Source organism: Gorilla gorilla, chromosome 9 (assembly GCF_029281585.2).
Source record: "Gorilla gorilla gorilla isolate KB3781 chromosome 9, NHGRI_mGorGor1-v2.1_pri, whole genome shotgun sequence".
Classification (NCBI taxonomy): domain Eukaryota; kingdom Metazoa; phylum Chordata; class Mammalia; order Primates; family Hominidae; genus Gorilla; species Gorilla gorilla.
Genome location: NC_073233.2, coordinates 10,207,469 through 10,229,784, shown reverse-complemented (window position 1 = coordinate 10,229,784; position 22,316 = coordinate 10,207,469). Strand labels below are relative to the sequence as shown.

Sequence of the window (22,316 nt, the reverse complement as noted above, 5' to 3'; positions counted from 1 at the left end):
TCCCTAAGATGGCTACTAAGTGACTAAAGCACAGGTAGCCTATGGTACATGAATACTCTGGACAAAGGGGTTGATTAACATCCTGGGCAGGATGGAGCAGGACAGCATGAGATTTCATCATGCTACCCAAAATGGTGTGCAATTTAAAACTTATGAATTATTTCTGGAATTTTCCACTTAATATTTTCAGATTTGGCTGGGGCACAGTGGCTCATGCCTGTAATCCCAGCACTTTGGGAAGCCAAGCTGGGAAGATCCCTTGAGTCCAACAGTTCAAGACCAGCCTGGGAAACACGGAAAAACCTCGTCTCTTCAAAAAAATAGAAAAAGTAGCCAGGCATGGTGGCACATGCCTGCAGTCCCAGCTACTTGGGAGGCTGAGGTGGGAGGATCACCTGAGCCCAGGAAGGTCGAGGCAATAGTGAGCCATGATCACACCACTGCAATCCAGCCTAGGTGACAGAGTGAGACCCTGTCTCAAATACATACACACACACACACACACACACACACACACACATGCATTGTCTCAAATATATACGTGTGTGGCCAGGCGTGGTGGCTCACGCCTGTAATCCCAACACTTTGGGAGGCCAAGACAGGTGGATTATCTGAGGTCAGGAGTTCAGGACCAGCCTGGCCAACACAGTGAAACCCTGTTTCTACTAAAAAATACAAAAATTAGCCAGGTGTGGTGGCGGGCACTTGTAATCCCAGCTACTTGGGAGGCTGAGACAGAAGAATTGCTTAAACCCAGGAGGCGGAGTTTGCAGTGAGCCAAGATGGTGCCTTTGCACTCCAGCCTGGGTGACAAGAGCGAAACTCTACCTCAAAAAAATATGTGTGTGTGTGTGTGTGCGTGTGTGTGTGTGTACTTACAGATATACTTATATATGTATAAGTATGTATCTTATACACACATATATACTTTTTTTACCCCCAGACCTCAGTTGACCTCAGGTAACTGAAACCACAGATGAGAGGGGACTACTTGGCTGGGCACGGTGGCTCACGTCTGTAACCCCAGCACTTTGGGAGGCCAAGGCGGACAGATCACGAGGTCAGGAGATCGAGACCATCCTGGCTAACACAGTGAAACCCTGCCTCTACTAAAAATACAAAAAATTAGCCGGGTGTGATGGCCAATATGCAGTACTTAAAGGAACCTGCTCGGTCATTCTGATGCATATGCAACTCTGGAGTACAGAAGAGGTAGCACCTCCTGGGATAACCCTTGGCGAGTGAAGGTGAGGTGGTGGATAAATACTCCCCTCCTCTATCACCTGTGGAATGCAATTCTACAGAGCATTCTACAAGGCTTCTCAGAGGGTCTCTAAGTGACACTAAGCCTCAGATGCTCACAGTGGTGTTAGCTCCATAGTACACCTGTCCATTCCCTGTTTCATTCTTCACAACTCCCACCCCTCATTTCTTGAAGTCACTTCTCCGAAATAAACTCTCTGCAAGTTCCTATCCCAGGTCTTACTTTTTAGGGGGAATTTAGGGTAAGACAAGGTCTTGGGATGATTTCCTGCTTTTAGTCCACAATTTTTTTCAAAGTCATTTGAGGGTATTCAATGTATTATTATTTATACTTTGTTGTATATCTTAATATTTCATGATTTTTTTAATCAACAGTAACAACAACAGCAACAACAAAGCTCTGGAGGCCCAGTTTGGTCTCTTTTTTTCTCCCTAAAAGCCTGACAACAACCAGACCTGCTGAGTTTCCCAAAGAATCATTTTCCACAAAGGGAAATGTACCACAGCATGCCCACAAAGCCACTCAGCAATGTATATCAAAGGTTACCCAGCAGGAAACCAGAGGGGCCCCTTGGGGCTGAAACTCAAGTCCTGTAGAGACCTAGGAAACTACTCCCCTCCACAAGATCTCATCACTTCCTTGCCAAAGAGCTGTTCTTAACACGAAGGCCCCATATCCCTAAGGGGCCCATAGATAGAATTCAGGAGGCCTGTGAATTTGGATGGGAATGAAATTACATCTTTGTTTTCAATATTCTCTTACTGAAAGTTAGCATTTCCTTCAATTACATATGGAGCAACCAACCACAATAATATTAGCAATAACTGTGATTTTGTCATCAATAGAAATCAACAGATGTTTTCATATCACATTACATTGCTACAGATATCTCAAAGTATTATTTACACTCATCATTACTTCTAAATTACGGTAAAAAATAGAGGCCAGGCGTGGTGGCTCACGCCTGTAATCCCAGCACTTTGGGAGGCCGAGGCAGGCAGATCACGAAGTCAGGAGATCAAGACCATCCTGGCTAACAAGGTGAAACCCTGTCTCTACTAAAAATACAAAACAATTAGCCAGGCGTGGTGGCGGGTGCCTGTAGTCCCAGCCACTTGGGAGGCTGAGGCAGGAGCATGGCAGAACCTGGGAGGTGGAGCTTGCAGTGAGCTGAGATCAGGCCACTGCACTCCAGCCTGGGCAACAGAGCAAGACTCCATCTCAAAAAAAAAAAAAATAGAACCACTACTAGATCACACATGACTGCAATCTTCCTACCTATGGGCGCTCATGTGAGGTAGCTAGCCAACAATGAAGCAACTCTGCCTAATGATCATCCAGCTACCAAACAGTGAAACCAGATATTTACAATGCCTCCTTTCCTCCAACCTCCCCAAGTCAGACTACTCTCTCCTGTTCTCTTCTGCCTCCACCCAACCCCTCCTTTCCAGGAAGCCCTCTGCAGCCACCTAGTCTAGCCCAGCCCACACAGATCTCTTTTAACCCTTAGCCTACAATGTCTATACTGCCTGATTTTGCATATCATTAAGCCTGTACATTATGTTGTATTTAATATTCCCTAAATATATGTGGCCCTACAAAACGTAGACTTCTTCAGTAGCCCTAAGTTCCTTCCATAGTGAAAAGCAAGCAGTGAGCACCCATTATTTTGACTTATAAATTGAAAAACTGATTTAAGTTAAGGTCCCTGACTCAAATTTCCTAGTCTAGTTCTACTAATAACCCACCATGAAACCTCTAATGCCTCTCTGGATGCCAGTTTCCTCATATGTAAAAATAGGTGGGATGAACTAACTGATGTTTCTATCTCGTAACCTTTGAATTAGGCAGCCGCTTTTCATCTCAAGATCTGAGAAAAATTACAAAGAAACTGTAAGGCCTCCCCCAGCTCTCCCAGGCAGGGTTAGTCACTTACTCCTCTGGGCTTCCCACAGCTTTCTGCATGTATATACAATACCTCTATTGCAGATTTATCACGAAGTTTTGAGAGTGGCTAAAGTAGAGGTAGAGAGAAGAATCAGACTGCCTGGATTCAAACTCTGGCTTCCTTGTTATCTGTGTAAACATGGGCAAGTTATTTAACCTCTCTATGATTTAATTTTCTCATCTATAAAATGGGGACAATATAACACAGGATGGTAATAAGAATTTAATAAAACAAAATGTTTAAATAGTGCCTGACATATAGTAAGCTCTAAAAAAGTTAGTTGCTATTATTATCATTAATGTTATTGTATTAATCTGTCCTACAATTAGGTTCAGGCTTTAACTAGATCTCTGTTCCCCTCTCATTCTCCATGATAGCATCCTGTTTATTTCTTCCGTGACATTTTCCACAAGATAATATATTTATTTATGTGTTTATTATCTGTCTCATCAACAAGACTGTAACTTCCATGAGGGAAGGAACATGTCTGTTTTGTTCATCCTTAAATCCCCACAGGAACACATGACCTAGCCCAGAGAAGGCACTCAAATATTAATACTTGTTTAATAAATACCACATGAGCTGCCATTGTTCAATGTTTGCTGAATCAATTAACCTAGCTAAGGGTGATTGTCAAAGCTGAGGCCTGGGAGCAGATTATATCCTGGCTACCCCAGGCTTAGTGTGCCCCTCTCCCCAGGCCCCAGTATTAGCTTCAGCCAAGCCCCACCTACCTGCTCTTGGCCCCAGCCCAGTTCCGGGAGCCACCCTCAGCTAAAATTAGCATAGCTACCAAGATGGCCAGGCCATTTATAGCCTTGGAGGCAGCAGCAACTAGCTGGGGGAGGGAGGCAGGGTGCTGGCCTGCCACTCCATCAGAGGTTGATTGAGAAGCCAGCCTGCACTCTGCACACTGCCTAGGTGCCTATCCTCCAAGGCCCTGTCCTAGCTACACTGAACTAAACCACAGTTCCTGATTAGAGGCCCTCAATACCTCCAACACTGGCAGCCATAACTCCAGACTCCACCTGAGGTCCCTCATGCACATTCTACAGAAACCATTGTTGTTTTCTAGAGTCTAAGGACGGTTCCAAGCATCCGTATCAGGCCAGCTTCAGAAACGCAAGCCCCAGAGTAGCACAGGCAGGCACAGATCTTTACTGAGAAAGTGACCTAGCATGGCTGGGTGTACAGGTATTAAAGAGCCAAAGGGTGACAGGAATGGCCTCTCCACGGCCCAATGAGAGATCCTCCTTGTAGAGCACCTGCCTTCACTGCAGGATCAGGCTTTCATAGTGTTTATTGTATGCATGCTAAAGCCATAAGCATTTTAACTAAATCAATCTTAGGATCAAATATTTTAACTAACTAAAAAGAGACAGATGGGTATATACATCCAAAAGAGAAAAAATCAAATTCTCTGGGCCCCTGCAAAAGACTCTCCAGAGCAGAAAAAAAGTGCAGCCCTTTTCTTGGCTCTCAGCTACAGAGTCACCAAGGCCTGCCTAATTGTCAGAAGGAAAGCAACATTCTCCAGCCCTGCCTAGCACTCCTTTAACAGGGCAGGACCTGAGAAGATGGAAGAAATCCAAGACTTAAGCATGAGAAGACCTGCCTATAAGAAAGACCAAGCACAGGACCAGGTTTCTTCACCCATAAAAATGGGGACAATACCACTTGCCCTGCATTGTAACAGGGCTATTGTGAGACTCTGTTGGAAAAACAGCTATGTAATTGTAAAATACAAACTGCAGAGAACACACAAATTGACTGGGTATGTTGAATCTGATTTTTAAAAGTAGTAGTTTTAAGAGCAAGTAAAACTCCTCCTGTGTTCTGGGGATACAGAGAGGCTGGAAAGGATGCAAGAGTTCCTAGTTGCATAGAAAGTTTCTCTCCAAACTCTTTTGCAGATCCCAGTCTATATGAACCACCTCTTTGCAAAAACAAGTCCCTGACTGAGTCAAAGACAAAACCCCAGGTAGACCCAAGGGGAAAACCTACCACAACAATAGTGCTAGAACCTCCCGGTTTCCACAAACCTTAGGCATTCACAGCACCTAGGGTCTATCTGAGACTTTCCTCCCTGGAATTCACTATTATTGTGACAACAGAAACCAGTTTCTAAACTGAGCATGAGTAGGCCTAAGTGGTATAATCAGCATAGCCAGGCCTCTGAAATATCTGTTGTGTGAAGAATTGTCTCCAAAAGCTCAAGTCATGGGGTGGTCCTGAGGAAGGCTAGAATGCCTTTTACTTCAGGCGAAAAAAAAAAAAACAATCTTCCTAATAGCCAGCCAACGTCTACATTCAAAATTTCATCCCTTTAGCTTATGTCTAAAATATAGAACACCCACTCTCCAAAAAATATTCATTTTATGTCAGGCACTCATATTTTGGAGTGAAAAAAGACATATTATCAGTTATAAATAGGAATGTCACAGGGACAGCAAGAGGTGATAATTAGGTCTACTTCACGGTTCAATCTACATTTGCCCACTAGTCTTTCCCTTCATAGCCCAATGAGAACCAAGCTTTCAGCCAGGTCTCAAAGGTCAAGGAGACTCTCTATGGGGAGAGAGGATTAATAGGCAAAAAGAATCTATCTAGAAAGCAACAGCCAGGTATCCTACTTACACATGGGCAACCCTGGCCTCATTTGGAAACCAGACCTCTTGGAACATCTGGAACTTAAAAGGGTATTGCCCAATAAAGGGTCTACCACCAAAGCCAGCTTCTGGATCCATCCATGAAACTCCCCAGCCACCATGACCTATATTTCCTTTTCTGACTTGTATCAGCAGGTGCCCACTGAGCCATTCCCTCATTTGAACTTGCTTATGCTCAGAAACAACTCATCTATAAACTCTCCCCACGGTGCAGGTCACAGCTTTGGGCAGATCACAGCCAAAGGGTGAGAGAAATGGGAAAAGAGAACTGATCTTCTAAGCCTTATGTAAAATGACTGGATTTTAGTAGAGTTCCTTGATGGGTACAGTGGCTCACACCTGTAATCCCAGCACTTTGGGAGGGATCCCTGCACAACACAGAGAGATAGTGTCTGTACAAAAAATTAAAAATAGAAAGAAAAAAAAGTTAGCCAGGCCCAGTGGCTCTTGTGTTTAGTCCCAGCTACCGGGAGGCTGAGGCAGGAGGATCAGTTGAACCCAGGAGTTTGAGGCTGTAGTGAGCTGTGATCACACTACTGCATTCCAGCTTGGACGACAGATCAAGACCCTGTCTCAAAAAAACAAAACAAAACATAAAAGTGTTCCTTTCTACTGCAAAAGTATACCAGGGCTCCTGCTACCTGATAAGCCTTCACAACTGCATAGGAAAAACCATGACAGATCAAAAGTAGCATGGTTTCCCTAGCAAGCAGACTCAGGGAAAAAAAAAAAGAAAACAAAACCTGTAGCATGGAATTCCCACCCTCATCAGTCAGAAGAAAGAGAAGAAGTCAACAAGCGGTCCCAGGAATTACATCCTGTCTATGTCAAGAAAAGGCCATTTAACACCCTAGTGGTAAATAGGATTCCATCTAAGAAACTGCCTGGATATTTCAAATGCGCACAGCAAAGAGACAAGACTACCTAAGGGAAGGGTTAGGGTTAGGGTTCCCACGGTTGTTGGAATAGGCACACCTGAACACCAGGCTTTCAGGCAACAGAGTTGGCCCAGCCTTAACTTTCCCTTTCCAACATAAGTGGTCCCAACCTCCCCCATGCTGCTCAGTACTAAAACCGAATAGGAGCAATGAACTTATCATCTCACCAGGCCATTCTTCCAGACAAGTAGGCCTAAGATGGGGTCTTTCCTTGCTGATCTAAAAGGTCAAGTTGCCCCAAAGGCTTCTTCTTACTGCCAACAAAAAAAAATCCTGAGTGCGGGGGATGAGGAAAGTTGTTCAGGAAAGATACAGGCATTTGCCATGACTACTGACCAGAAAGAACTTCTTGAACTACTTGGAACAGGCAGTGCCATGTGTGAATCCTCCATGAACCTCACATGTACAAACCTAGATTTCAACTTGCCCACTTCGGGCCACTCAGTCCTGAGCCAAAGCCTCCAGCCCAGTCCAGCCCGCAGCAAGGCCTTACCTGCTGCAGTGGACTCCTCAGAGTTGGCCCCCGAGCTGGTTCCTGTCGCCTTCTCACTGTGACTATGGCTGAGGCTCTGGCCCTGGTGCAGGAGGAGTCCCCAGAGGAGCCACAGGGCAAGACGGATGCATACATCCATGACTCTAGGTCTCAGTCAACATGCGTCTGATGTGGACACCTCGGGATCCCAGAGGCAAAGCCAGGAGCCCGGGAGTGCAGCCGACGGTCTCCAGGCAAGATGCCCTGGCGGCTCCGCAGCTGTCCAGCCACCCGCGGGCCTGCCCCCTCCAACAGCCAAAGGTCAAGTGCTCCAAGTTTGGGTGCGGGAGGAGGGCTGGCTCCTCAGGTCCAACAGTGGGTCCGCCGGGGCTGCGGCGGCCTGAGCTCGTGCCGCTTCCGGAGACTTCGGGCAGGGTGGCTGCGGGGCTGCTGTCAGCTCCGCAGATTACTACACCCCTGCGGAAGGGGGCGGCCGGAGTCTCCGCGGGCACAGGAGTGGAGGAGGAAGAGAAGAGAAGAGAGGCGAGAAGGGGGCACCTGACCTCGCCCTGCCGAAGAGCGGCGAGCAGCAGAAGCTGGGGAGGGCGTGCGACCCGCAGGGTCCTGAGGGCGCGGGCGTCTCCGGGATCCTGGGCCTCCTAGGCCGAGGTCAGCGCCCCCGCCCAGTCCCGTGCCCAGGCAGCTGGCGGTGCCCAGGTCCAGCAGGCGGACGCACACCGGCCAGGCCCAGGACAGCGGCTCACAGGCGGGCGGGCGGCGCGGGGCGGGCCCGGGGCGGGCGGGGGCGTGCTCTCCCGCGGGCCCGCCCCGCGCCGCCCGGCCCGCAGCGAAGCCCGGGCCAGCCCCAGCGCCCAGCTGGATCCCGGAATAACCGGTGAAGACGGCTCCCCGGAATCCCCGCCCCTAGCGGGCTCTCCCGGACCCCCGGCCCGCGCTAGTCTTTGCCAGGATCCCGCGCAAAGGATCAAGTCCCAGCTTCCCTTTCCCCACCGAGAGTCTCCAGCGCCAACCGCGGGCCGTCGGGCGGGTCCCTGACCCGCAGTTACTCAGGTAACTCAGGCCTGCGGCGGCGGCGACAGCAGCTGCCCTGCCCCGATCTCCGGGCCTTGGTGCTGCTCCACTCGCCTCAGTTCTAGAGCTGTCTAAACAGAGGCCCAGGACACAACGTTAGCCTCCCAGGAGCTGCCTGAGGCGACAACAGCCCGACCCGGCTCGGCCCGGGGGCGAGCTCCCAGCCCCCAACTCCCGGCCAGTTCCCAGGCTCCGCCCTCGCGCCTCGCCTGACAACCAATCGGCTTCCGCCTCTCTGCGGCTTGGGAACCCGCGCGCTTCGTCGCCCATGCGCAGCGGCCCCTGGTGGGAAAATCAGCAAACTGCAGACAGGACTTGGCGCTCTTGGGAGGGCCTGCTCTTTTGCAGAGGGTTGGGGAGTGAAGCTAAGACCCGCCCCGGGGGAGGCCCACTAGGGCCACTGGGGCCTGCGAGTGTTTTCTGAGGAAATGATGATGCCAGAAAGCAAAATGAAATGTCCAAACCACTCTAGCTAAAATTCCCCTACACATTCCTTGAGTCTGGGCTAAAGGGTGCCATCTGCTTTCCTGACCCCGCCTCCCTTCCCCTCCAAGCTAAGTGGGATGCCCTCCCTTAGCTCTCACAGCCCGTTTCCCTACCTGCCCTCAAGCTCTCAGCCCTTTAAGGTTTTTCGGTGGGGCCTGTAAATGCTTCCTCCCTGCATCTCATTCTCCCAGCTACCTCTCTGGTGGAGGAGGTGTCAGCGACTTGAGAATGAGTGCGCCAAAGAAGACAGAGCCACGCCTGAGCCTCCTTCAACAAAGCCTGCACTTCCTGTTCTCTTCTCAAGCGTGCTGTCAGCAGATCTTGACTGAAACCTCCGTGCCCTACCCTGTCCTTGGCACCAGACGCAGGGGAAAGGATCAGGCCCAGTCCCTCCTCTGACTGACAGTGCTAAACCAGCTACCTGTTCTGAGCAAGCCCTTTGAAGACTGGGAACACGAATTTGCCCAACAGCTGCCTGGCTTAAGGGTTAGGCCGTTGATATAAAAATACATGGCTAATGTAACCTACTACCACTCTCCCGGCTCTGTTAAGCTCCTGTCACACTAGCCTTCGTTAAGTTCCTAAACACGTCAAACTCAGCCACCTCACAGCCTTTGTCTCTGCTGTTGCTTCTGCATGAAACACTCTCCCCTGCTCCCAGTTCCTCATGTAGCTGGTCTCTTATTCTTCCAGATACAGCTCAATGTGTCTCCTTAGAAACTTTGACTCTGCCCACCCCTTCAAAATCAGTCTGTGGCCAAAATTGGACCATTACATCTGTCTGCCCCTCCCCCAACAGATAGTGATTGCCACTTTTCAGGTCAGAGACTGTGCCTCATTCATCTCTGTGACACTAGGACCCAGCCATAGACCCTGCACATAGTAAGTGCTCTGTAAAAGCTGGATGACATGAGTTAATTCACTTGAACACTCAGATACTAAAAACTGATACTCAATACCGGAATATTGGAAAATTGACCAGAACAGTTGAAACCCTACCTAGGTTCTCCTAGAGCTATTCTCTGAGCCAGGGGTCTTAAATTCAAATGGCAAAATGGGCAGGTAGGTAATTCAATTAAGAAAAGTAGGTAGGAGTAATAGGGAGTGGTGGGGACTGTGGAGAGCAGGCAGAAAGATGGGCCTAGTATTGCTGGAGTGTCATTAAGAGAAGATGGGGCTGGGTGCAGTGACTCATATCTCTAATCCCAGCACTCTGGGAGGCCAAAGTGGGAGGATTACTTGAGCCCATGAGTTCAAGACCAGCCTGGGAAACACAGTGGGACCCCCATCTCTACAAAAAAAATTTTTTTAATTAGCCATGAGTGGTATCTGGCTTCTGTGGTCCCAGCTACTCAGCAGGCTGAGGGGGGATGATCGCTTAAATCCAGGAGCTCAAGGCTGCAGTGAGCCATGATCACACCATTGCACTCCAGCCTGGGCAACAGAGCAAGACCCTGTCTCAATTTAAAAAAAAAAAAAAAGAGAGAGAGAGAGAGAAGATGGAAATCTGGACTTTCATATGACATATCCTTTTTAAAAAAATATTAGCAATTCGTTCAAAAGGATAAAACCTTATATAGGCCACAGAAAACATGTCTGCAGCCCAGATGAATCACTCAGACTGACAGTTGATCATTTCTACCTAAGCCAGCTCTCCTGCCTGTGCACTCATTTGCCTAAGAGAACATGAAAGAAATGAGCAAAGTAAAGCATGTTTAACACAATTTCCTTCAAACTCGACTACAGCATTTCTTTTCACCACCATATGATTTCTTCGGGGTTATGGATGCTTATCTATTTGGTACAACAAACAGGTCTTGGAGGCAGGAAGCCAGGGTCTGTTACCAATTTACACCAAGACCTTAAACCTCTTGGAAGCTGTCGAATTTCCTGTGACGCTAAAATGGTGTCTAAGAACTAAAAATAGTTACTATGATGCACCAATTTCAATGCTGGGTGTAGACCCAGAAAATGTAAGCAGGGTCTTGAAAATTGTACACCCATGTTCATAACAGCGTTATTCACAACAGCCACAAAATATGGTACATATGTACAATTAAATAGTACACAGCCTTAAGAAAGAAGGAAATCCTGACCATGCTACAACATGGATGAACCTTGAAGACAGCCAGCTAAGTGAAATAAGCCAGTCACAAAAGGATTGTGATTTCATTTATATGAATGTACCTAAAACAGTCAAATTCATAGAGACAGAAAGTAGAGTAGTGGTTGCCGGAGACTGGGGAGAGGGGAAAGCTGGGAATAGTTTCAATTTTACAAGATGAAAAAAGTTTTGGAGATTGGCTGCACAACAATGTGAATGTACCTAACATGACTAAATTGTACACTTAAAAATGATTAAGATGAGGCCGGGCGCGGTGGCTCACACCTGTAATCCCAGCACTTTAAGAGGCCAAGGCAGGCAGATCATGAAGTCAGGAGATCGAGACCATCCTGGCTAACACGGTGAAATCCCGTCTCTACTAAAAATACAAAAAATTAGCCGGGCGTGGTGGCGGGCACCTGTAGTCCCAGCTACTCAGGAGGCTGAGGCAGGAGAATGGCGTGAACTTGGAAGGTGGAGCTTGCAGTGAGCCGAGATCGCGCCACTGCACTCCAGCCTGGGCAACAGAGCAAGACTCTGTCTCAAAAAAAAAAAAAAAATTAAGGTGGCAAAATGTATGTTATGTATTTTTTAACCACAATTAAAAATAAAAATAAATGACCAGGCGCCGTGGCTCACACCTGTAATCCCAACACTTTGGGAGGCCAAGGCCGGCAGATCACTTGAGGTCAGTGATTTGAAAACAGCCTGGCCAACATGATGAAACCCCGTATCTACTAAGAATACAAAAATTAGCTGGGCGTGGTGGCACGTGCCTGTAACCCCAGTTACTCAGGAGGCTGAGGCAGGAGAATCACTTGAATCTGGGAGGCAGAGGTTGCAGTGAGCCAAGATCACGCCACCGGACTCCAGCGTGGGTGACAAAGCGAGACTCCATCTCAAAAATAAAATAAAATAACAAATAAATGGTACCTGGGAGCCAAAGCCACAGCCTGGGCAACAGGAAGAAACTTCTGGTGTCTTCTCTGCCTCCAAGATCACGATGTGACACTAGAAAAGTCAGTTCCCCTCTGAATTTCAGTCTCCCCAACTATAAACTGGTCAGCTACCAGATTATTGACCCAGTGCAGCTTTAATATTCTACAAAATAAAAAAATTCTGAAACCTGATCAGAATCTGTGACCCTCATCTCTATAAGCCCCTATGCTTCGTCCTTCTAAAAGTGTGACCCTTGCAAGAACCCAGGTATGTACTAGGGCTCACACCTAAAATCCTAGCACTTTGGGAGGCTGAGATGGGAGGATCACTAGAGCCCAGGAGTTTGAGACCAGCCTAGGCAACATAGTGAGACTCTGTCTCTACAAAAAAATAAAAACATTAACTTGGCATGGTGGTGTGTCCCTGTAGTCCCAGCTACTCAGGGGGCTGAGCCAGGAGGATGGCTTGAGCCCAGGAGGTCGAGGCTGCAGTGAGCTGTGATTGCCACTGCACTCCAGCCCAGGTGATAGAGCAAAAATCTGTTTAAAAAAAAAAAAAAAAGAAAGGACCCCCTCACCATATTGTAAGCCTCAGGAGGAAACAGAGAGCTTTCTCCCCATCTCTCTTTTTATACCTATGCAGTATATCTCCCTTGCATTAATCTTAGGGCCTTGCTTAGATGTTCTGAAGATGTTGGCTAAATCAAATTGGATTAACTAATTCTTATGCCTCTATTCCACTGTTTGCAAGAGTCTTCACATGTATTATCTCATCTCTTCCTCACAGAAGCTCTGCTAGATAAAACAGGGGCTACACGGTGGTCCCCATGTTGACCTGAGGTCAACTTCTGTCCAAAAATAGGTGAGTATGGGGTTCGGGTGCAGTGGCTCACGCCTGTAATCCCAGCACTTTGGGACGCCGAGGAGGGCAGATCACCTGAGGTCAGGAGTTCAAGACCAGCCTGGCCAACATGGTGAAATCTGGTCTCTACTAAAAATATAAAAATGAGCAGGGTGTGGTGGCACGTGCCTGTAATCCCAGCTACTCTGGAGGCTGAGGCAGGAGAATCGCTTGAACCCAGAAGGCAGAGGTTGCAGAGAGCCAAGATTGCACCACTGCATTCCAGCCTGGGTGACTGAGCGAGACTCCATCTCAAAAAAAACAAACAAACAAAAAACCAGGGGGGTGAGTATGGTACAATAAGATATTTTGACAGAGAGAGGAGAGAGAGAGACCACAATTGATCTATTTTATTATTAGTTATTTTTGTTCATCTCTTACTGTGTACAATTTATAAATTAAGCTTTATCATAGGTATGTGTATAGGAAAACAATATATATAGAGTTTGATGCTATATGCAGTTTCACGCCTCCACTGGGGTCTTGGAATACATTCTCCATGGATAAGAGGGGACTACTTTACTCATTTTAAAGATGAAGAAACTGAGGCTCAGGAGATAAAGTGGTAGGTGAGAGCCAAGCTTGCTTTCTTCTTTGGGATTCCCTCCCCATCCTTCAAGTCTCAGCTCAAATGAAATAAAAGCATCCATGCCCTGACCAATGATGTTACCTTACCATAAATCAAGGATTATGATTTTTAGAAAAACTCAAAAGCTCCACCCCACTTTAGCACCTTGCCTGACTTGCCCTGTCTCTTCAGTCTTCTTCTATACCTTAGAGTACTTATGTAATTTGATTATGATTTTGTTTTTTTTGAGACAGGGTCTTTCTCTGTTACTCAGGCTGGAGTGCAGTAGTATGATCGTGGCTTACTACAGCCTTAACCTCCTGGACTTAAGTGAGTTTTATTTTTTGAATAGGAATATTCTTTCTTATTTATTTATTTATTTATTTTTAGAGACAGGTTCTCACTCTGTTGCCCAGGCTAAAGTGCAGTGGTGCGATTATAGTTCACTGCAGCACTGAATTCCTGGACTCGAGAGATCCTCCCACCTCAGTCTCCCGAGTAGCTGCGTCTGTCTACAGGCACATGCCACCATGCGCAGCTGCATTATGGTTATTTAATAAGTATATATCTTCTACATTAGCCTCTGAGCTCATCAAGGGCTGCATTTTCTTCATCTTTATATTTTCACAGTCTAGGTTGCCCATTACATAGCTGGTACTCGATAAACGTTTCGCTAAGTGAATAAATTCATGATGTGTGTTCTGTACAGCAGCATAACTGTCCTTTCTCCACACCACAGGGTTTCTGGTTACCAATAGCTTTCATTCAGAAAATGAGGGAGACTTTGCTAGAAATAATAATTGAGAGTCCAAAATCTGCTCAGAACAATTTAGGAATCCCCTAGTTTGGGTTGCATTATTAGTAGCGCTCCCTGGTGTCCAAAAATGGAAAGTATAGCTATCGCTGAGAAATTGCCCAAGGTCTGGGTGGGTAGAGAGTGTGGAGAGACCTTAGCTTCTAGCGACAGCTTTTCCTAGGCTAGTTTCACACAGAGAATCATCTCCTCATTCAGAGTCAGTTCTAGAATCTTGCTTGCAATGTTCATTCATTCATTTAACACCTACTGAGCACCTATTTGTAACAACTTAGTTCCTACTCTCAAAGAGGTCCATTTTTACGGGAAAGAAAATGGGGTGAGTGTGTGTGTGTGTGTGTGTGTGTGTGTGTGTAGAGATCATTAGTACATGTCAATATGTCTCGAGAGGGATTGGTACAGGAATAGGTGAGGGAGCACAGAGGAAGGACAAGTAACAGTCTAAAGCAGTCAGGGAGGCTGTGCAGACTCACAGATTGGGGTGTGTGGGTGAGTAAGTGGGGTTCTAGGATCAGACTGCCGAGATTCACATCCAAGCAATGCTGCGTGACTCTGGGCCAGTCACTCAATCTCTCTGCCCTCCGATTCCTCCATCTGAAAAAAGTAGGATCCTGTAAGGCTTAGATGAGTTCATAAGTGTAAAACAATTGGCACAGTGCTTCGCGTAGAGTAATGTGCTCAAAAATGTTGGCTCTTATTCTGCAAGGAATTTCAGAGCCATTAAAGAATTACACCAAGGTCAGGTAACTGTGATTTGCAGAAATTATTCTGGCAATAGTGTTGAGAAAGTATTGGAAAAGGTAGAAGCTGGAAACAAGTGACATGGTCTGACAGACCTGTGCTGATAACCCAGCTCACCGCTGTGTGACCTTAGGCAAGACCTGAAGTCTAATTTGGACAATAATGACGGGAATAGAAAAGTGTTCAGATTTGAGAAATATTTGGTGATTGATTAGATGACCAGGTGAGCAGGCAAGACAGATCAAGTTTAAATAATAGCTATGGTTTTGGAAGATACTATTGTCTGCTAGATATTATGCTAAACATGCTACATTCAATCATTCATTCAACCAATATTTACTGAGCAAAGTATTTTCATACCAGGCACTGTTCTAGGCACTAGGAATATAGCACTAAGTAAAACAAGCAAAACTTCTTGCCCTCCTGGAGCTTACATGTTATCTCATATAATGAATATCCACAGCAATCCTGAGGTGTAACACAATTTAGATTCATCTTACAAAGGAAATTAAAACTGACACGTTCAATTTTGCTATCTATGAGGTTTTTTTGTTTTGTTTTGTGTTGTTTTTGTTTTTGTTTTTGCTATTGACAGAGTCTTGCTCTATCACCCAGGCTGAAGTGAAATTGCATGATCTTGGCTCACTGCAACCTCCACCTCCCTGGTTCAAGTAATTCTCCTGCCTCAGCCTCCGAGTAGCTGGAATTACAGGCGCACACCACCATGCCCGGCTAATTTTTGTACTTTTTGTTTTAGTAGAAACAAGATTTCACCATACTGGTCAGGCTGATCTTGAACTCCTGACCTCAGGTGATCCACCCACCTCGGCCTCCCAAAGTGCTGGGATTACAGGCGTGAGCCACCTCACCTGGCCTATCTGTGAGTATTCTTATCTGTAAAATGGAAATAATATTACCTGACTTATAGACTTGTTATATTTATTGAGTTAATACATGTAAAGCATATGTAAAACATATCTAAGTTGTTTTCCTAAATTATTATTCAGCAACTTCTCCAGGATCACACAGCAAGTAAATGGCAAAGATGAGAATTGGGGAAAATTTCCCCAGGGAATCCCGAATCAACTGGGCAGCTATAGTTGGGTTGCTCTTAGAATACCAGGACTGAGGAAGGAGAACTTTCCCGGAGGGGCATTATGCCAGATGATGTGGGTACCACCACTGGGCTTAGAAAATGTCAAAGATGCAAAGCTGTCCTGGAGGCAAACAGCACAACTATTGTTCTGCCTGCCTGGGAGAAGGGAACCTCTTGGAAGATAGGGCATGGCCATTGTCCACACACCCTTCATCCATTTAGTTCCTTGAGAGAGTCAAGAACAAAAGATCGGCCAGATGTGGTGGCTCACGCCTCTAATCCCAGCACTTTGGGAGGCTGAGGCAGGCAGATCAGTTGAGGTCAAGAGTTCAAGACCAGCCTGGCCAACATGGTGAAACCCCATCTCTACTAAAAATACAAAAATTAGCCATTGTGGTGGTGCTCGTCTGTAGTCCCAGCTACTCGGGAGGCTGAGGCAGGAGAATGGCTTGAACCTGGGAGGTGGAGGTTGCAGTGAGTCGAGACTGCGCCACTGCACTCCAGCCTGGGCGACAGAGCGTGACCCCATCTCCAAAACAAAAAAAAAAAAAAAAGAAAAAAGATCAGAGGTTGTGACTCTAGAACTTTGTTTAATTTGTCACCTCTTTTTAGTTCTTTCTGCTGTCTCCTGTCTGGCCCATCAAAGCCCACAAAATGGGATATTGGACTTGTTTTGGGGGGCAGCAATAAAGAGGAGTAATGAAAAGGAGGCCAGTCACAGGGGCTCATGCCTGTAATCCCAGCACTTTGGGAGGCCGAAGCAGGTGGATCACTTGAGGTTAGGAGTTCAAGACCAGCCTTGCCGACATGGTGAAACCCCATCTCTACTAAAAATACAAAAAAGTAGCCAGGCGGGTGGCAGGCAACTGTAATCTCAGCTACTTAGGAGGTTGAGGTAGGAGGATCGTTGGAACCCGGGAGGTGGAGGCTGCAGTGAGCTGAGATCGTGCCATTGCACTCCAACCTGGGCTACAGGCCAAAATCCCATCTCAAAAAATAAAAAATAAAATAAAGGCCACGCACGGTGGCTCACGCCTGTAATCCCAGCACTTTGGGAGGCCCAGGTGGGCGGATCACCTGAGGTCGGGAGTTCGAGACCAGCCTGGCCAACATGGTGAAACCCTGTCTCTACTAAAAATAGAAAAAGTTAGCTGGGCGTGGTGGTGCATGCCTGTAATTCCAGCTACTCAGGAGGCTGAGGCAGGAGAATTGCTTGAATCCAGGAGGTGGAGGTTGCAGTGAGCAGAGATCGTGCCACAGCACTCCAGCCTGGGTGACTCTGTCTCAAAAAAAAAAAAAAGAAAAGAAATAATGAAGAGGAAACTGTGTTCTACTCCTGAGGCTGGCTGAGAGAGGGAAGACCAAAGGATCAAGAGGAGCCCCAAGAAGGCTGAGTCCCCTGGAGCCACAGCAGAGGCAAAAGAGAATTCAGATTTAAGGGTAACCTAAAGAGGCTGGGACTGGGGCTAAGCCAAGAGCCCTGTGGATCACTGCTGAGCTCCTGGAGCTGGAGTTCAGTGAGGAATAGGCTGGGAAGACCCCTTTGGAATCCTCAGGGCACTGGTGAGATCAGTTCAGGGCCTTTCTCCTCTCACTCTCTGTCCCCTCCTCTCTCAGGGAAACTAGTCAGCTTTAGCATTTTGACATTGAGAGAGAGGGAAGAATTAACCAAGGGCGGGGGGATACCTGAAAACATCAAGGGAGTGTGGAGAAATTAACTAATGTTTATTTGCTGTACCCTAGGGCAATTTACGAGGGCTCCACATGCATTGTGTCGTTTAATACTCACAATCTCATGCAGCACTTGCCAGTCCCATTTTATTGTTTTTTATTTGTTAGTTTTTAGAGACAGGATCTCACTCTGTCACCCAGACTGGAGTGCAGTGGCACGATCGTAGCTCTCTGCAACCTCAAACACCTAGACTCAAGTGATCCTCCCACCTCAGCCTAGCAAGTAACTGGGACTACAGGCATGTGCCACTATGCCCAGCTAATTTTTGTGTGTGTATGCAGATGGGGTCTTGCTATGATTGCCTAGGCTGGTTACAAATTCCTGGGCTCAAGTGATTGTCCCACCTTGGCCTCTGAAAGTGCTAGGAATACAGGCATGAGCCACCACACCCAGCCATTCCCATTTTAAAATGAAACTAAGACTGAGAAGCTGGCTCTGTTATATGCTCTTACAGTATTCTGTACTTTTTTTTCTGGAGAAATGTTCTTGCTATGTTGCCTAGGCTGGTCTGAAATTCTTGGGCTCAAGCAATCTTCCTGCCTTATCCCCCTGAGGAACTAGAACTGGAGACAAACACCACCATGCCCAGCAGCACTCTACTTTTGTATGATTACCTGTTTAAGGTCTATCTCCCTTACCAGTTATATCAGGGCAGTTTTCTCTACTTCATGATTGGCATGTAACACTATGTCTGGCACCAAGAAGATTTTCAATAAATATACATGGAATATTTATGCATATGGGAGATCTCATATGACTAATCAAAGGCCATACTGTGTTACAACCATCCTAATCTGTCTCCAAAACCTGTCTGTGATCTCTATTCTACCCCACCAAGTGCTTTCATATTATCTCACTTCTAAATGTCCAGGTTCAATGTCCTTGTCTCTCAGCTGCTTGTCAGCATACATGCACACCACCTACCAAGAACTCACCTATTCAGGGGAAGCTAGTGAGAGAGTAGAAAAAAGAAACAGCCCATTTGGGATTGTGCCCTCTTCCTACCCTCTTCAAGTCAGCATTTCTCCTCCTTCAAGAAGCCTTTACGGACAGCTCCACCTGTCCACCTGCTTCCCTTTCCTCTGGCCCTTCCTATACCTGTGCCACAAAGTGTTTCCAACTTACCTGGAGTCTGATCGTTCTACACATATTAGTACTTTATTAAAGCAATTTAACATTATGGATGTTTAGTGAAGGCAAATGTGTGCTCAGGCCTGCCTCTGTCAGGCCCAGTGGGTGGACACAGAAATGAATCAGACGCAACCTCAAAGGACTTATAGTCAGTAGGGGAGACAGATATTAGGCACAGATGCAATTTACTAGAGCACAAAGCATGATGACCTAAATGGTATTAAAGAACTATGAGCAACATGCTATATGCATAAACCTTAATTATTATTCTGAAGAGTGTATCATAGAAGATGAGAGCTCAAAGGTATCATCTAGTTCAACCTCTGTTTTCCAGTGGAAGAGTTTGAGACAGAGAAGGGTGGGGCCTAGCCTAAAATCTCAATCTGTCTGTCTGAGCCAAGACAGACTTCAAGTTTGTTTGTGGTTTTTTTTTTTTTTTGAGATGGAGTCTCGCTCCGTCACCAAGCTCAAGTGCAGTGGCGCGATTTCGGCTCACTGCAACCTCCGCCTCCTGGGTTCAAGTGATTCTCCTGCCTCAGCCTCCCGAGTAGCTGGGGTTACAGCCATGCGCCATCACACCCAGCTAATTTTTGTATTTTTAGTAGAGACGGGGTTTCACCATGTTGGCCAGGATAGTCTCAATCTTCTGACCCCATGATCCGCCTGCCTCAGCCTCCCAAAGTGCTAAGATTACAGGCGTGAGCCATTGTGCCAGGCCAGACTTGAAGGTTTTCTAAAGCCCAGCCTTGGACTTTTTCCTCCTCCTCTGATAGCTTCATATGCAAAGTCCTATACTTCATCAGACCATGAGATCTTTGAGGCTGGATCAGGTTCTCCCTCCTAAACCAGGGCTAGGCAAGCCCAAGACACTTACAGGCTCAGGAAATGCAATCTGATCCCAGGCTGCCAATCCAGTCTTTCAATCTGCAGCACCTAATGTGCTCCCTATCCCTACTCTTATCACTATGTCCTTAAATTGATTTTCAAATATTTTTTGCAGGAAACTTAAAAACAAAATTAAACTCTTTATGCAGAATACTAGTAAATAAATCAGATAAAAAGCGAACCTTCTCTGGTTGAAGGGGAGAGAGTCCATAGCTCCACTGTTTTTCCTGTTCTTAAGTCCTGGGAAGGGAATTCTAGGAACACATATCAGAAACATTTCTTCTGGAGCTGGATGTGGTGGTGTGTGCCTGTAGTCCTAGCTACTTGAAAGGCTGAGGTGGGAGGATAACTCGAGCCCAGGAGTTCCAGGACAGCCTAGGCAACATAGTGAGATTCCCATCTAAAAAAAAAACAACAAACAAACCAAAAAAAACTTTTGTGCTGGGACGTAATCTTTAATGGCGTCATAGAAGCTGCTTTAGCATATGGTGTCCTCTGAACCCCGTCATTTATGGGGCTCACAATCCTTTCTTTATTCATGAAATAACCAAGCAACCCAATGTCAAGTGGTCCCAACGGTGTATGGATGGGAATGAGAATTTCCCCTTGTGCCTCCTGCTCTCACGTCCTCCACAAAGAGGAGTTTGTCTGAAGGGCTACAGGGACCAGACCGAAGAGGAGATAAGAGACCCAAACACTGCCTGGCAGGTCAGGGGAGGCTTCTAGAGAAGGATCTTTGAGAAGGACTTCATCCACACAGTCATTCACCAGCCTGAATCTGATAAAGCCTCTGTTTTTGAGGATGATAGAGTAGCCACCAGCTACACATGCTATTGACCACTTGAAATGTTTCCAGCCAAATTGAGACATATTGTAAGTATAAATACACACCACATTTCAAAGACTTGGTATAAGAAAAGAATGCAAAATATCCAGTTAATTTTTATAACCAATAATTTTTATGTTGATTACCATGCTAAAAGATAATATTTTGAGGCCGGGCGCAGTGGCTCATGCCTGTAATCCCAGCACTGTGGGAGGTTGAGGCGGGCAGATCACGAGGTGAGGAGTTCAAGACCAGCCTGACCAACATGGTGAAATCCTATCTCCATTAAAAATACAAATATAAGCCAGGCATGGCGGCACGTGCCTGTAATCCCAGCTACTTGGGAGACTGAGGCAGGGGAATCATTTGAACCCAGGAGGCGGAGGTTGCAGTGAGCAGAGACCACGCCACTGCACTCCAGCCTGGTGACAGAGCGAGACTCCATCTCCAAAAAAAAAAAAAAAAAAAAAAAAGATAATACTTTGGCTATGGCTAAGTCAAATATAGTTAAAATTCATTTCGTTTCTTTTTACTTTTTTTGAAATGTCATTAATAGACAGTTTTAAATTACTTATGTGGTTCCTATTAAGTTTATTTTTTTAAAAATATAAGTAGGCTGGGTGTGGTGGCTGACGCCTGTAATCTCAGCACTTTGGGAGGCCAAGGCAGGTGGATCAACTGAGATCAGTAGTTCGAGACCAGCCTGGCCAACAGGGTGAAACCCCGTCCCTACTAAAAATACGAAAATTAGCCGGGTGTGGTGACATGCACCTGTAACCCCAGCTACTCGAGAGACTGAGGCAGGATAATTGCATGAACCTGGGAGGCAGAGATTGCAGTGAGCCGAGATCGTGCCACTGCACCCCAGCCTGGGTGACATCGTGAGACTGTCAAAAAAAAATGTGTGTGTTTGTGTTTATAGAGACAAGGTTTCACCATCTCTGTAATTACAGGCAGACGCCACCGCGCCAGACTCTGAGAGTATGATATTTTTAAAAGATATTTGTTTAGTGTTTGAGATACGCATTGACAACAGGTCTTTTACACCCATTCTCATGTTATCTTCAAAACTACGGGGTGAAATATAATTATTCTATTTTACCAAAGACAGATTTGAGGCTCAGAAAGGTTAAGCTATTTATTCCTGGAATCAATCCGTTTATTTGAAAACCTTCTGGAAGACAGGGATCCTGTCTTAAACGCTGTGTTTCTTCACAGCACCTAGCACTTAGCTCTCTCCACGTGGTAGGCGCTCAGAAACTTTGTGCTGAACGAAGGATATGGATTCTCAAGTCAAAGCTCCGAGCGCAAAGCCAGGGAGCGAAGCACCAGAGGGCGCCCATGAGCCCGCCCACCCGCGGGTCGCCGGGGCCCAAGCTGGACCTCAGGCCTGGGTGCGGCTCTTCGGCCCCAAGCAGCTGCGCGCCCCAGCAGAACAGGGGGCGAGGGGGCGAGGGAAGCCCCAAGTCCTCCGTCCGCCCCGCCCCCTCCCCAGAGCCAGGCCTCGCAGAGCTGCACGGTGCTGAATGACGACTCGACATCCTGTTTTTGGGGCCCGCGGCTCCGCCTGCGCCTCTGCTGATCTTGTCTTTCCCTTGGGTGCTGACGCCAGCTCCTCTTCCCCCCGAGTCTCCCCACCCTCCCCAGGGGTCTGGGGCCTTCCCACTGCTGAATCACCACCACCCCGCACTCCCCCGGGGCTCAGGGCAGG

The 22,316-nt window shown here is 46.8% G+C and overlaps 1 protein-coding gene and 1 long non-coding RNA gene across 6 annotated transcripts in view; one reads left to right on the top strand and one right to left on the bottom strand.

The window, feature by feature from the left end:
* STIM1 (stromal interaction molecule 1) overlaps nt 1-8,087 on the bottom strand; it is a 238,412-nt gene extending 230,325 nt beyond the window's left edge. For 2 of the 5 annotated variants that reach the window (XM_019036628.4, XM_055355232.2), the window contains exon 1: nt 7,313-8,081. In XM_019036628.4, coding sequence (XP_018892173.1) covers nt 7,313-7,451 — 139 coding nt within the window. In that variant the 5' untranslated portion in view covers nt 7,452-8,081. Of the gene's footprint in view, nt 1-7,312 lie in introns of all 5 variants that reach the window. The other 3 variants (XM_004050497.5, XM_019036629.4, XM_019036630.4) reach the window with 3 other exon arrangements.
* An 11-nt stretch (nt 8,088-8,098) lies between these two features.
* Nucleotides 8,099-10,593, top strand: LOC134759325 (uncharacterized). Its single transcript, XR_010135428.1, has 2 exons — nt 8,099-8,362; nt 9,061-10,593. It is a non-coding gene; the product is annotated as an uncharacterized lncRNA (long non-coding RNA).
* The last annotated feature ends 11,723 nt before the right edge of the window (nt 10,594-22,316 follow it).